Source organism: Apium graveolens, chromosome 1, assembly GCF_009905375.1.
Source record: "Apium graveolens cultivar Ventura chromosome 1, ASM990537v1, whole genome shotgun sequence".
NCBI lineage: Eukaryota > Viridiplantae > Streptophyta > Magnoliopsida > Apiales > Apiaceae > Apium > Apium graveolens.
The window spans coordinates 44,433,741-44,449,549 of NC_133647.1; the positions used below are offsets into that span (position 1 = coordinate 44,433,741).

Sequence of the window (15,809 nt, forward strand, 5' to 3'; positions counted from 1 at the left end):
TACATATTATGTGTATGATAAAAAGTACATGTGACAATATGATGTAGTGGTAAGAGGTTGTATAGTTGAATGAAATAACTTGAGTTCGATTCCTATAAACCACATCTTTAATGAGAATTTTTAATCTCATAAAATTATACCGTTATTCTCATATTATAAAATTAAGGAAAAAAGTGGATTTAGCATAAATACTAATAACTCCGTTAATTGAATTGATGCTATCAACTGGTGCATACGCTCTTACAAAAATTAAAATATTGATTCTTAAAGACGTCAGATTAGAGTAGCTCATCTTCTTAGTAAGGTTAGTAGTAGTGTCTTCCAGCTTTATTGGGTCATTCTTGTAAATCCTTGTCCCAGGCTCTATTTGTTTCACGGAAATTATTATTTTCAGGGTTTGTTTAGTTTTTATGAAGTTACTTTTGCTTCATTCTATTTTCTTGTGTGTTTTTAGCTTTTTGTGGCAAGGGAAGCGAGCCCTAATTTTTCCAAGTATTACTACTCCATATCTGTTATGTTTTTGGTTTATGTATGTGTTGTTTAATTGCGATTGCATTTATAATACCCCCTAGGTCTTTTACGGTGGTAACAGGGTCTGGGTCTCTACTTTTAGGATTATAGAGGTAAGCTATGCAAATCTAAAAATGCTCCGAGAAGCAAAATCATTATGTGTTTTTAGCATTGTTATATGATGCTCGTACTATATGCGAACTGCTAAGTGAGCTCTTTAATTGCTACCAGTACCAGTTGATGCTTAACACTTCTTAATACCATACTTACTATTTGCTCCTTTTATCTCCAGAAACATGGCCACGGCTTCTAAAACAAGGCGACTTGACTGCGGAGCTGACAGAATCAGCAACTTGCCCACACTCTTATTAGATGCTATTTTGATACGCTTGCCCGTTCGCGATGCAGCAAGAACTAGTATCCTTTCCACAACATGGAGGAATATATGGGGAACACACCCAAACCTAATTTTTGATGACAACTTTTTCTCACAATTAGTTTCCAAGAAAGATAAACAATCTCAACTATTTGAAGCTGTCAAAGCCGTTAATGACATTCTTTTACTACACACTGGCCCAGTTTTGAACTTCCTTCTCTTCATTCCTCCAGATCTGCCTCTTAATGAATGTATAGAAACGGATTTTTGGATTAAAAACATATCAAATAACGAGGTTAGGAATTTCAAACTTCTTAATGCTCAAGAAATTCCCTACACAATGCCCTCTTATTTGTTTTCCTGTTTCAAGTTAAATGATCTGACTCTCGGTTACTGCATATTGAAACCACCCCTTAGATTTGGAGGCTTCTTTCTTCTAGAAAGTGTTAGGCTTATGAAAGTCATAATTACTGCTGACATATCATTCGGGCCTAAACTTGAGCAATTGATCATGGAATGTTGCATTGGGATTAAACATTTGGGATGTCTATTTAAAAATCATAGCAATCTTAGTATACTGATCATTTACAGCGGAGATATTGACTGGAAATTGTTTGAATGCACCCAAAAGGTGCATCTCATTAGTCTCTCTTTGAAAAAAGTGACAGATCCTAGAGAGAAAATTGTCAATTTAGAGGGATTTGTTGGCAGCATGCCTAAAATGAATAATCTGCTTGTTGATGATCTTTTCCTCAAGGTAAAGTGGAAATAACCTTATAGATTTATTTGATTAGTATTGTCATTCACAAATATGATTAGCAATACATGTCATCCTGCATTTTGTATTTCATGTTTTAATTCATTTTTCCGCCCAAATTTATCATACATGTGTATAGTCCTTGAAACCAGCTTCAACTATTCCGGAGATGCTTACAACAAAAATGGAGAACTTGAAATATCTGTACTTCGCTGGTGTTGGATTTCATGATTTGGTTCAGATTAAGTATGTTCTTTGCTTGATCAGAAGTTCACCCAACCTGCAATATCTTTCTATGGGACCGGTAAGAACTAAACCTGAAGCAGTCTAAAATATATTTTTAAATATTATTATTCGTTACTTCAATGGATAATTTTTCTATATATTTTCGAGGTTTGTGATGAGAAACTAAGAACCGAAGCTGGAGTTGGGCTTACTTATTTCGTAGGAGCGAAGGTTAAATTCCTAGGTCTAAAAATATATGTTTTTTAAAGTAGAGACGTGATGTATGTAAGTAATCAATGACACAGGCCTGAAAATAATATCTAAACAGTCATATAAATATGAAAAGGAGAAAATGAACTGATGTATATACAATAAAAACAACAAAAAGTAATTTATAAGAACATTAAAAGGATTTAGAACTTGAATAAATTAATGTCCAGCAGAATTTAAATTTTTGACCTATGGTACAGGAAGACCTTTTTTGAAACACAAACAATACTGCAGGCAGCTAAAATTTGCAAGTTCAGGCGAACAGTCACAAAGAGCTTATGACTAATAGTAACAAGGTGAGTCATGAGTGTCCTTTACTATGCCTGTGACTCCCCTTCAAGTAAAGAGCTTATGACTACCCTTCAGGTAAAGAGCTAACATTGTGCCAATTAAATTACTAATTTTCTGTTGACAGACAACCTTGTGCTATACTTTGTAGCATGGGATATCTGAAATAATTCTTTCTGTACTGTTGTTTGGTACAGTGAGATCCAACTCTGAGAATGTTTATTTTATCAACATTCTCATTATACCATATCCAAATTTAAATTATCTAAGAATTATAAAAATGATATTGTTTTTAAGAATTTATGATCGCAGACATCTCAATCCTGATGTCTATTCCTTTGGTAGTTCTATAAATGAAATAAATGTACATCGTTAATTAAGTTAGACATGCACCTTAAATTTTGCTTTATTTGATTCCCCTAAAAGTTGTTGGCTTCTACTAAATTCTTTAAATTATATTCAACATGTTTTAGTTAAAGTTAATTCACTTTCCCTTATTTGATTATCTTTACCAGGTGTAAAAGAATTCAGTTATTTCCTTGTGATTGGTATTTCTACCTATTATCATAAGCTGCTTACACGAAAATGTTGTCTTGTTTTGACTCGTGTAATTTTGGTTTTCCACCTTGTTCTCTTTCAATCTGGGCTCACATTCTCTTATATATGCTTTCACTCTACAAATCACATTGTATCTAAATTTTCATGTGCTGTTTATTATAGGATCGCATAGTTATCAAGGTGTCGTCTAAGCATTGTCTAGGTGAGAAGGCGATAGTAAGCGGGTAGGCGTTCGACCCGCCTAGATTTTTTTGAAGTAGGCGACACCAAAGGTTGCCTGGACATCCTTAGACGGCTATTAGATGGCTAGGAAACGCCTAAATCTGCCTTGTTGTGGTTATATCTGATCCAAAAGGTTTCTAATGACCCGGTATAGGCCGTATTTCTATAGAGAAAACACGTTATATTAAGAAAACAGTCGTCAAACTCTAATTTTCAACAGTTAAAGGAGGAAAAAGAAGCATCTGCTACTCTGCCCTGCTGCTTTCAGAATCAAAGTTTCTGGACTTTTTCCTAATGTTTTCTTACCAGAGTTATGCACACACACATATATATATATATACATAATTATATAGTTCTTCTATGTTATTATTATAAATGTATGTATATAAGAAAAGTAATTAACATTTAGAGTTGTGCTTATACTCCACCTAATGGTTTCCTAGGAGAGCGCCTAACCACCTAGGCGGTGCAATGACGCCTAGCCTCACCTTTGCATGTTGACAAGTATGTTGAATCGTACTTTGTCCTCTCTTAATCTAAAGTTTTCCTTTATCTAATATTATATTTCCCTTGTCTATTATCTTCCCTAACATTATCGGGCTGTTGGGGATTAGCAATTCCTTTATCATTCACTACTATCCAATTGTCTTATATTGGGACACGTTATAATCTAGGGGTGTCATATACCGCGCACAGCACTCCTCATAAACTGCTTCCTATGTATGCGGTTCCAGATTAAGTTTTCCCCAAACCGTGTCATATGGTGCTGTTTGCAGTTTAAATGTTGATCAACGTTGTTCAAACCACACACACTTAGTATGGATTAGTATGTATAGGATAATACGGGTCCAATATGACCAATAGAGGTTATAAGCTTCTTTTTATTTGAACTTGTTGGCACTTGATCTATCTGTTACATGCCAACTCGTGAAATGTTCCCCTCTGTTTTGTTATTATTCAATTCTTATATTCACATACCTATCTAAGACTATTATTTAGATTGAGACACTAAAGGCCAAAAAAATCAGGATAGAATCAAGGCAGTATTCTGGCTGATTATTTGTTGGAGTGTTTATATCTTGGAGTATGTAATAGACGGTGGATCGTACTCCTAATCCTAAAGCCACTGCAGAATAATTAATACTATAGTACTACAACACGCTCTGCATTGCTTACTAAACAAATGCGTAGGTAAATGAGTAGGTAGGTGTCAACTGTCAAGTCAATCTTAGAATGCCATAAACAATGAAAATCGCGAGTCATTTTATTATAAAATTACAACCGTGTTGGCAGTTTACCTCTTCCTTACTTTGCACTGGCAGTAGTAGCTTAATTTAATGCCAATACCCCATTTCGCCTGAACTGTCCATATTTAAATTTCTTGTTCCAGCACTAGTTTTATTCATAGATCATTAAGCAACCTAGACTGCATAAATCCCGAACACCACACCACAGTCCAAACCATAGAGATGTTTTTTGGATAGGCAGGAGAGGTTTCTACAAATGTCGCTTATTTCACTTGGTCTACCCCGACTGCAAAAATATACCTGTGTTACTATTATAAATTTGATTAAGTTTTAGATGTTTGTTATTTGTGAATGCTATATTCTTACACAACCTTGTATGCAGAATCCTATAGGAAATAGCAGGAGTGGTTTGGACTCGGAAGCAGTGAGCAAGAACTCTGGAAAATCAGTTGAAAAGTATTTGCAATTACCCATTAGGGACATGCTTCTGGACAAACTTCAAACTGTGGATATTAGCGGGATGGTTGGTTCGACGGCTGAACTTCGCTTCATAAAGCTTATGCTTGTATCTTCCCCGTCACTTGAAATCATGAGTCTTGGATTCAGCAGCGCAACTGATGAAGAGGTAAGGTCGAGGATTTCACGGGAGTTGTTCCAGTTCAATAGATGTGCATCGACAACTGTAGAGTTAATAATGTAATATGCAGTTGGCTGCTAGTAGCAGCGCCAACTTGTGTTTCAAGATGGAGTAAAAACTTCAGTATCTATTAGCCAAATAACATAATGTTTTATTAGTCTCGTAAGAGGTAGTATTGTACTCAACTAGTATGTTAAATTTTCTCTCGTTAACAATTTAACATTATCGTACTCAACTAGTATGTTAAATTTTCTCTCGTTAACAATTTAACATCAAGCCCACTCGCCGTCTTCTTTTTCTCATTTGTATTTCCTATTTACTTGCATTATTATTACTATATACTATTTCATAGTATATAGTATATAGTATACAGCAATAATTGATATATACTATTTATTTACTTATTATTTACTACTATTGCTATATACTATTTATTAACCTTTATTAAAACGTTAATTAGTTAGAAATTCAAGTAATGATCTAACTTTATAAATATATTTGTAACATATATAACAGAAAACACTAAATACTATTAAAAGATTAATGATGTCGTCAATATTCATTAACTATAATCGATTGATTAAAATATATTAGAATTGTATTGGTAGTTGGACAAGAAAATCTGTCATAGACACAATTAGGTGTTATCAATAATATGAAATTGAGTGGTTGGGTTGTAGAAAGTCGATCACCGCGAGTAGGCGTGTAATAAATTAGCGAAAAAAATAATAATATGAAATTGGTTATTTAAAAGTGTTCTAAACATATAGTTTTGATTTTGAAACTTCTTGTAAAAAACATATTTTTAGGATGAAGTTTCAAGTTTTAACAACAAATGGCTACAAGAAATGAAGCGAGATGTAAGTACATGTGGGCAGTGTAATGTGTCATGTGTGTAGATATTTGAATCACTGAATTATATTAATCTAACGGCAAATAAATAAAATCTTAATGACGTTTCCTTAAGCCATAATAAAGTTTGTACTAATAAATCAACATATCTGGTTCAAAACCCTTTTTTTTTTATCCCGAAGAACTGAAAATGTATATTACTGGCAGTATATTGGTGCAAAATATTAAGCTTCAAAGCTTATTAAGCCTAAATAATAAGATCATAGAGGTCTCCAATTTAGAGCAGTTTTTATAGAACCTATCTTTATGAATTTATGACGCTGATAAATTTGAGGTGAACTCGAGTAGATTTCAAACCAAACAAGTGTACAACTCGACTAGAGCCTGATTTAATAAACATATTCAAACTCAGATGAAATTTTAAATAACGGAGCTTAAGTTTGCATCCCTAGTTGTGCAGTTTGTTCAGAAATAGATATATGGAACTGCAGAGTAAAAACTGAAAGCACAATCCACAAATATAAATGAATCACACAAACTGTCTAATCAGAATACAAATCTATATATAATATCCACAAGGCACAATGTCATCAAACCCTCTCATCTCCGCTCCAACTAACCTTCATTTTTGGCCCCGTTGGTCCAACTTCACCCAGCATTTCATTAGGCAAACTCTTGACAATACTCTCAAATGAACCTCTCAGCTTATGTGGCAACTTTTCCTTTACTTTTTTAACCTCCGCTGCAAAGTCATAGCTGATTCTTGAACCCCATTCTCTACAATAATTCAACCATGGCGGTTCAATGATCGACAGGTAGTCCCCGGAAACAATCACAAACTTCTCTCCAGTGTCCATTACGTTGGAACTTTTTCCGGTGTCATTTCTTATCCCTATTCCTCCACTTCCTTGTAAAACACATCCTGCCTTGGGATATAAGGCATGGCCGTGCAATGATGAATAGACTACGGGCTTGTTACCTTTTTCATACTCAAGTTCGGAAGCACTAATCCACATTCCTTTAGCATGTGTCGATAAGTAGACACTTCTAAGTTCGCCACTGAAATTACTTATCCGTAATGTCACATGTTCCCAGTCGCCTTCGTGTTGTCCAATTTTACCCAAGGAAAGATTAAGAGCCCCAATTTTAACCCTTGCTGGTCCATTGAAAGGGTAAAAAACCCATAAAGCTATATCGGTGAAGGTTCCCCCAAACATAGGCTTAACATTTACATAAGACTCTGCACTAGCCAAATTCCCTTTCTTGAAACTTTCTTCCTCTGGTTGGCATAACCAGTGCACCCCATCATTCGTCCCTCCTTGAGGAAGGTTTGAGCCATGTGGGTGCTCCACAGGACAGGGGTTCAATTCTTCACCTTTTGTATACAATAATGCCCCGTTCTCGAAAAACCAACAAAGTGAGGACGGAAGGTACTCTTCATCAGGATGAAAATACACCAATGGAGAGTAACATTTTATGAGGGCATAAATCTGGTCTAGATTAGGCATGACTGATAAATTAGGCTGGACATTTTTCAAACAATCCAACAACTTCGCCTCCCCACTATTCTGGACTATAAATGTACCTACAGGCACACCTACAGCTTGAGGACCCCTGTGAGCAGGTTTCGAACCATATAAATTCAATCCATCAGGATCAACCTCCTTCTCTAAACCCCAAATCCATGAGTCAATCTCACTCTCTTCCGTAAAATGAGACCGCACACAACGGATCTTATCAATGGATGGCTTATCCGATGAAGTGGTAACAACATGGCCAACTGATCTATACCCCTCTGGTGGGGTTGGAAGCCATATATAACCATTATCCCCTAACTTATTCTTCTTCGACTCACTAGTCCAAACAAGTGTATAATCAATTGGTTTCTCTAAAATCTTAGTACTATTTTCAGATTCATCACTACTAACATCTTTAGCAACAAGAACCCATCCAAACAGTTGTTTGTTGTTAGATTGGCTATAACTTGTAAGCATAAAGAAACCTTCTGGAATCGAAGAAGGTTCGTAAAATGTAGCACCGAGATTATGAGGACCACCTTCTAATGTAGACCAAATTTTATTAAAAGTTGTAACTTGACACACTTGTAACCCCCCTAGATCAATGATCCCACTTGCAAAACCATCACCTAGACATACATATAAATAATTCAAGATCAACACATGATCACATACAAATTAATGATCAATCATATCTATACTAATGGTAATTACTTGAGTCTTTCATTTTCAAGATTATCCAATGATCAAGCCTTAAAAACATAACATTTGATACGATAAATAAACAAAGTTGGGTCAAAAAATTGAATTGGGGAGGGAGAGAGTAAGATTATAAAAACAAATACCTGGAGGCCAAGTGGGAAGTGGATTAGGGAAGTTGAAGGAGGATTCAACTGGCAGAGGCTTGGAGGATCTGCTGAAGAAACTGCGAAATCTTCTCATTTTTTGATAAATAAAATGAAAAAGGTGGTTTGAAAGACAAGAAGTGGGAGACCAATGTTTGTGGATGTGTCGGCAATGCAGTTATTAAATAGAGTTGTTGTTATAGAGTGATAACAGAGGAAAAGAAAAGAAAAGAAAAAAGGGTTATGCTAGGCTGGCTAGCTTTTAATCATTGGATGCATGTTTTACAATCTAGAGTCATCACAGCTGTGCCAAATTCTCTGCTGATTTCAGGGTCCCAAAAACAATTATGCTCTGTCTAAATTCAGAATATCAGTAGTTTGGATTCCAATCCAATTTTTGGCGATGCGCCAACTGACAGAAATTCCCATGACAATTTATGTGTACTCATAACAGAGTCTTCACTTGAGAATTGAGATTCACATTCAGATTTTAACGAACAATCTATTTTTATAAATTGTTGTTAATTTTAATTTTAGACAGATCTTGACCTGTTTGATATTGTATAGAGTTTTGTTTCATATAATCATAATTTTTTTAAGGATAATCATAGTTTGTAGCCTTATTAATCTTTTCGCCCTTAAAGTATATTCCCTCAGTTTCATTGAATTATTTACATATTTTTGCCTCATTCTTGGCAAGTATTTTAAGGCTATTATAAAATATAGTTCTATAATTTTTTTTTAAAATTTTCTTTTTCTGTATAAAAATTTAAATATTATATTTTTATTTAAAAGAAAAAAATATTTAAAATTATTTAGGAAACCATGTTTTACGTGAAACTTAAAATGCGTGCCGGTCCCCCGTCCCCCAATGTAAACATCCTAGTGGGACGGAGGGAGTATGTGATTATTCTCGTAAACCCCTGAACTCTACGAGCAATCGAGCATACCCTTTGACCCCCGAGGTATGCATTTTCATACCTTTTAGCCCTTTTTACCGTGATAGTAAAAAATCGGAGGGGTAAAAATGACATTTGACATCCGGGTTGTACAATTATAAGGGTTAAAAGGTACATTTCTCATACCTTAAGGGTTAAAAGGTACATTTCTATTTAGCAAAAAAAGGTACATTTCTCCCAGTAAATTTGTCGACCTTCACGTTAATACCACCAGACATCTTTCTGCACGAACCGAAATTCAAACCCTAGAATTAGAACCAGTGTCTTGATACCTGTTTGTTATAACGGAAACAAGAAATATTATAATAAATGTAAAGAAAAGAACGTAAATAGGCAGAAGAGAAAAATTTTATTGATCTTAAGGATACATATTACAGTTTACGTTTATGTTATGCTGATACAAATAAAAGAATATAGAATACATGTTTAGATTATGTCCTAAAGGTTTATATAGTACTCTCTATGCAGTTACTGAAAATCCCATTAAAATAGGCCAAAACAGATTACCCTCTAAAATCATATTCAAGGCATATTATAACCTTTTTTATGGCTCAAGTGAAAACTAGATAGCGGAAGTATATATTGTCTGCCTATAAGCCCAAGCCATCGCAAATATGAAATCTGGAGCAAGATTCAGCAATGCGGGGGAAGTTAGCCTTATCTCTCGTAATAACATAAATTGAAACACGGTCACCCTTACTAGAAGCATGTATTTTCTCAGTGATTGGAATATATAATTCTATTAACTATAAAAATAGCTAGATGCCTAGATTCTGCCTCCCTTTCATTTTGTGATTAAGTAAGATAATGTTATTGATCACGGTTTATAACATTCATCATAATTTCTTTTACACAAATCATTTACAAGTGTCTATTGTTGGGCTTGCTGAGCAGGCCTAACTCCACATTAGTATGATATTGTCCGCTTTGGGCCGAGCCCTCACGGTTTTGGTTTTGGGCACCTCCCAAAAGGCCTCATACTAATTGGAGTTATCTGGCTGCTTATATTCTAGCAAACTGCCCCTCCCACAAACGATGTGGGACAACTCCTAACAATCTCCCCCTTCACACATCGGGCCCGACACTTGTCGATTCTGCCTCCTTCAGTGTGACCAGGCTCCCCCTCGACCCATACTGAAAGTCCATCTGGCTATCTGCTCCCCCTAGGCCCATACTGGAAGGCCCGTCTGCCTTTTCCTTGAGCCCATTCTGGGGCAAGCCCATTTGCCTCTTCCTAGGTAACTTGTGGAGCCCATCTGAGATTGTTTTGGACCGTTTATAACCTGAAGCTCTGATACCACTTGTTGGGCTTGCTGAGCAAGCCTTAACTCCACATTAGTATGATATTGTCCGCTTTGGGCCGAGCCCGCACGGATTTGTTTTTGGGCACCTCCCAAAAGACCTCATACTAATTGGAGTTATCTGGCTGCTTATATTCTAGCAAACTGCCCCTCCCACAAACGATGTGGGACAACTCCTAACATCTATGTGTGAAATACAAAATATAAGAAACTTTTCATAGGCACCTCATCTGCATTGTTGGCAAGGAATCGATAAATTTAGCAGAAGACTACTAGCTCCACACTCGTCGGGAATGAAACACCTAATTTCAGATGATAGTGTATCAGACTAAGCATTCCCTCCGGTATGAGAGCATTGAAATGATAGAAATATTGTAACACCCCCAGATCCGGGGTCGGGGATCCGGGTCGTCACGGTCTTTCTTTCCACAATATCACTTCACTTAATTAATAATAAATAACCTTATGCTGTGACCCCACACTAACACACACCACAACCCGTTATAGTCTCAGAGATGAAATTTAAATAAGTACAAGTCTTTGAATCCACAATTTAAAAGTTATTACAACCCAAAATGATTACTTGATAAATTTACAGTTAATTGCCATTATCTGCCACAAGTTATAATTATACATAATTGATTCTCAAAAGTAGATGGTCTGATCTACAATAGATCTACCTCTGCAGCTATAGCAGCTACAACATCAACGGGAAGACGCGGGACGCTTCCCACGCGCTTGCGCTGGGTCTGCTGGAGTCTGGCCATCTTTCCTAACTGTTGTTGTGTGATGAAGAAATAAAGCAAGGGTGAGCAGCAAGCCCACCAAAATAATATGTATAATGATTAACAATATATGAGCCTTCTCATAGTACTCATGAAAGTCTTGGTCAAAAGAAATGAACCAAGTTGATATCTTAATGCGATGAAGTCGCAAAATATTCAGTATATATATATATATACATATATACTTTTCAAAATATGGGAAGTCCTCTTCCATGCATAATACACACGAAGTTCCAGTGTATAACTGTATAAAAATATCGTTGCAAGGTGATCTCATATATCTAACCTTGTCTCAACATTTTTCTGAAAATCTTTATCATGCATAAGATAATCATTTACTAGATATAAGTTTAAAAGATGAAGTTACAAGATACTCCAATATACTTATATCTTTTCCAAATACTACTTGAACTACCACCATTCAAGTTATAATTAGTTTCAAAGGTTCATCACATAGATGAGACTACAAGACCAGATTTGAATAGATTAAATCTTTAAAATATCATCAAAATAAAATGAAGTTACGAGATACTTCATTTGATGCAAACATCATTTTGAAAACTTGACCCTGCCAACACTCAACAATCGCCCAACCGTAGCCTTTCTATCGAAGTGCTCTGGGTAGTGTTGCAGAAATATCCAATTGGATGATGAACTCATTACGGGAGTTTGTCGCGCCAGGAAGACCACTTACGATGATCAGTCGTAGTAGTGCAACCCCACCATTTTCTACATGTAGAGGAGAACCTGTCGGATTTACTTGTCAACCGAACACTGAACTCCTAAGGAATGGACCGCCTTAGCGGAACTTCCAGGCCATTTGGGCCAATATAATAAGGCTGGGCCGGCGCCACTCGACCACTTACGCCACTCCTAGTTCAGATGAAATCCATGACTCTGAAACGTAAAGCTCGTTCCCCCTTTCCCCAAGTAGAAACTTGTTGATACGGCTCCACCAAGAAGTCGTATCTAGTTGGAAAGGAAAACTCACCGATATTTCCCAGGCGATGCCTGTTAATGGATTAACTTGTTCCAAGAATTTTACTTCCCGAGTGTTGGGTAAGTAATCAATTCATTTATCAAAACAGCAACCTTGTTGCGAATATAAAACACACCACAGAGCCGGATCCCTCAGGTTTTGAGCGAGTATTTAAATCCCCTTCGAAAGGAGGATCTTAAATATAAAAATGAGTTTTGGGATCCGCTCTAACTTTTAAAAATCATTTTGAAGACTCGCAAAACATTTTTAAGAATGTTTGGAGTGATGCTGATTTAACAAGGTAAATCAGTCCCAATATATTAGAAAATATCTGAATATTATTATTTAAATAATATTCCCATAAAGAATAATCTTTATAAAAATAATTGAAGTAGAAGTTTTAAAACTTATACTTGAAATGAATATTAAATAACCAAAGATATACCTATACGAAAGTACTATCTTTATTTGAATAATCAAAAGTGAGTTTGATTATCGACACCTTATTCTTTAATAAAATAAAGAATATATCTCAGCAAATAATCAGAGTCATAGATCCTCAAATAAATATTCAAATAATATTCAATAAATAAAATAAGCTGAGTTATAAGCCCTCGAATGAATATTCGAAATAATATTCAATAAATAAATAAGCTGAGTCATAAGTCCTCGAATGAATATTATAAATAATATTCATTAAATAAAATAAAGGAGTCATACATCCTCAAATGAATATCCAAGTAATATTCAATAAATAATATAAAGGAGTCATAAGTCCTCGAATGAATATTCAAGATAATATTCATTAATAAAATCAAGTTATCGAATAAACCTTATTCGATTAATAGTTTTGAAAACTATAAACATATATATAAATATATATATATATATATATATATATATAAAATCTACTCGGGATCCTCGACTCCCGGTTTTAGAAAATGTTTTCACCTTTGGGTCCCTATACTAAGGGTATATGCAAATTACTGCTATTCTCTAGCATAGGTATTATCAACTGAACCAACAGATATATTTGGCAAGAATACGAAACAGGCATGCATATATATACCATATCAGCATGCTTCAATATATTGCATCATTTGCTAATTAACCAACACGCATCTATCGCAAGATAATGCAAATACATATATTCATCACAACAACAGTTATAACGGGTAGAAAACTTGCCTGAGCGACTGGGGGTTACGAATGGCTCGGGACGAGTCTGGTAACCTATAAACAACAAGTAAGTTGGAATTAAACCAAAGTCACTTGTAAATCTATAATTTAACTAACTTAGACTCTAACGCTTGTTTTGCGCTTACTGATTCTCTTAAGTCACTCGAGTACCCTCGGCTCCACCATTTTTAATAATTTAACCTTTACGAGTTTTAAGGCGATTCCTTCGCGAGTATCTTACCAACTGCCTAACACACTTACCATAAATGTTTCATACATTAATTAACCCTTTTTGGTCTTTAACCTATGTTTCAAAGTAAGGCGAGGGGAAAAGTTTCGTTCGCGAAACGCCGTTACTTGAAACGGTCATTTCTCCTAAACCGTGCATCGGAATCGAACGAACTACATATCAAAACGAAGCTCGTAACATGAGCTATCTAAACATGGCAGTGGTCATAATCTAGCAGGGGGTTCTCGGGTCCTAATGTTATGCACAAAAACAGTCCAAAGAAAATCGGACGTTACGACGGCTATGTTTACGCGATTACCAATGTTTAAACTACTCCAATTAACCACCAACCAACTCATAACCATCAATACAACAAAACTTCACCTAAACCATACCACATCAGTCCATAATCTCCAAGGTTTTCAACTCAAACAACCACAATCAAGACCTATGAACTATAATCAAGCTTCAATTACCAAAACACTTCCAAATCAAACCAAACTACTAATAATCACAATCCATGCTTCTCATTTCACAACACCAACCATTAAACTTACTAACAAATAAAGTAAAGGCTAGGGTTTGAAGTTTATACCTTCCTTGGGAGGTGTTAAGTTGCTAGGAAGCCTTAGGGAGCCTCCTACAAGCTTGATCTTTCCAAAGAAATCAAGAACACAAAGTTAGGCTTTGAAGTTTCTAAAAGTCCGATTTAAAGAATTGTAAAAATGAGGGTCTTACCATGATTATTTGGACGAGACTTGTGAACAAGAGTTGTAGGCCATATCAATACCTTTCCAATGAGCTATAGAACACAATATTTGAGTGAGAAATGAAGGAGATACAGCAGTTTTAGTGTTCTGGTTCTGTTTTGGCCGAGAGCATGAAGAACAATGCCTTGGTTTCTTTTTGATTTTGATGAAAATGATTTTACTTGGCTTGGTTGCTTTGTTTTTGTGTTTGATTTAGTCAATTACCTTGTTGCCCTTGAATTTGTGTGGTTCTCATTCAACCACACCTCCTTCCTTCCCATGTCATGCTTGTGTCATCCTCATGATGTCATCCTCCCCTCCTTGTCCTCTTTCTATTGGTTGGATGACATCATCCCCACTAATCCCCTTGATTAACTTCCTAATCATTTGCCTAATGACCGCTGATCTGTTATACGGTTCGCTTAACTTTTCGTTTTCGTTTATCGTTTGAGGGATCATACCCGGGATCTTATTACTTAGGTTCCCTTAACCTTTCTCAATATATTGTATTCCTTTTATGATCCTCTCTTATAATCCTTTAATTTAAATCCTTTTTATCCTGTTACCTTATACTCAATTCTTTCCGTATCTATTGGATTTCCGGGAAAAATCAAAGTGTTCGGATTTGGATTCTGATGATCTTTACATACACTTATATCCCATATAAAGTACTAATAAAATCTCAGAATATCCATATCAGAACCCCTACATAGTGTGGCATGAAAAGTTTTCTCATTCAGCAAAAACACTATTCATAAGGGTTTCAAAAATTTCCCAAAAATTGGGATTATTATAAATATTTCTTGCCCTTTGCATTTGAGAGCCTAAAAAAGTAGTGTTGTCTCTTGACAGTACAAGACACATACTTTACCACCTACCATGTAAGATCAGAAATAACTTTTAAATACTTACCCTCCCAAGTTCTAATCAATAAAAAAAATTATATATCAACCACTACTCAATCTACAAATCGCAAAGACATTCATTCATGTGCGAGTTTTACCTTTCAATGAAAAAAGCAAGAGAAGAAAGAGTAATGAATGTGGCGAAGCTAGAGATGATGATGAGAGAGGCAGGATGAAAGCCTAAAGACATAAGAAAACTCAAAACATCATTATTTGTCGCATATAGAAATTGCAGAGAAATTAGTCCTCCTACTATTGCCACTGTCTTTAACAAGTTTGTTATTTCTCTCTTGGCTTTCCTCCCTCTTTGTCTCAGTGAGGACCTTGATCCTTCACTTTCTTTCCAGCATTATGTCACGTACCGTTTAATTTGGACCCGTCCTTGCCATTTTTCATCGCGGAACTTTTTAGAGTAATCT

The 15,809-nt window shown here is 35.6% G+C and overlaps 2 protein-coding genes across 9 annotated transcripts; one reads left to right on the forward strand and one right to left on the reverse strand.

Annotated features, from left to right (window-relative positions):
- Positions 1-207: 207 nt before the first annotated feature.
- Positions 208-5,375, forward strand: LOC141663487 (F-box/FBD/LRR-repeat protein At1g13570-like). 8 transcript variants are annotated; one of them, XR_012551544.1, is made up of 6 exons: positions 626-718; positions 803-1,643; positions 1,783-1,947; positions 2,037-2,099; positions 2,373-2,504; positions 4,836-4,972. XR_012551544.1 is itself a non-coding variant. In XM_074469314.1 (6 exons), exons 1-5 carry the CDS (start codon positions 705-707, stop codon positions 2,418-2,420), a joined length of 1,131 nt encoding a protein of 376 aa, XP_074325415.1. In that variant the 5' UTR covers positions 626-704; the 3' UTR covers positions 2,421-2,434; positions 4,836-4,971. The 8 variants fall into 8 exon arrangements, 7 of the variants coding, with proteins under 7 accessions (XP_074325393.1, XP_074325394.1, XP_074325395.1 ...); XM_074469314.1 differs by having other exon boundaries at positions 2,373-2,434; positions 4,836-4,971; XM_074469292.1 differs by lacking the exons at positions 626-718; positions 2,373-2,504 and adding an exon at positions 208-304 and having other exon boundaries at positions 4,836-5,375.
- Positions 5,376-6,435: 1,060 nt separating this feature from the next.
- LOC141663548 (hypothetical protein At1g04090-like) lies at positions 6,436-8,599 on the reverse strand. Its single transcript, XM_074469327.1, has 2 exons — positions 8,305-8,599; positions 6,436-8,088 (listed from the first exon to the last, which is right to left on the reverse strand). The coding sequence occupies exons 1-2, from the start codon at positions 8,399-8,401 to the stop codon at positions 6,533-6,535; spliced, it is 1,653 nt and encodes a 550-aa protein (XP_074325428.1). The 5' UTR covers positions 8,402-8,599; the 3' UTR covers positions 6,436-6,532.
- Between the last annotated feature and the right edge of the window lie 7,210 nt (positions 8,600-15,809).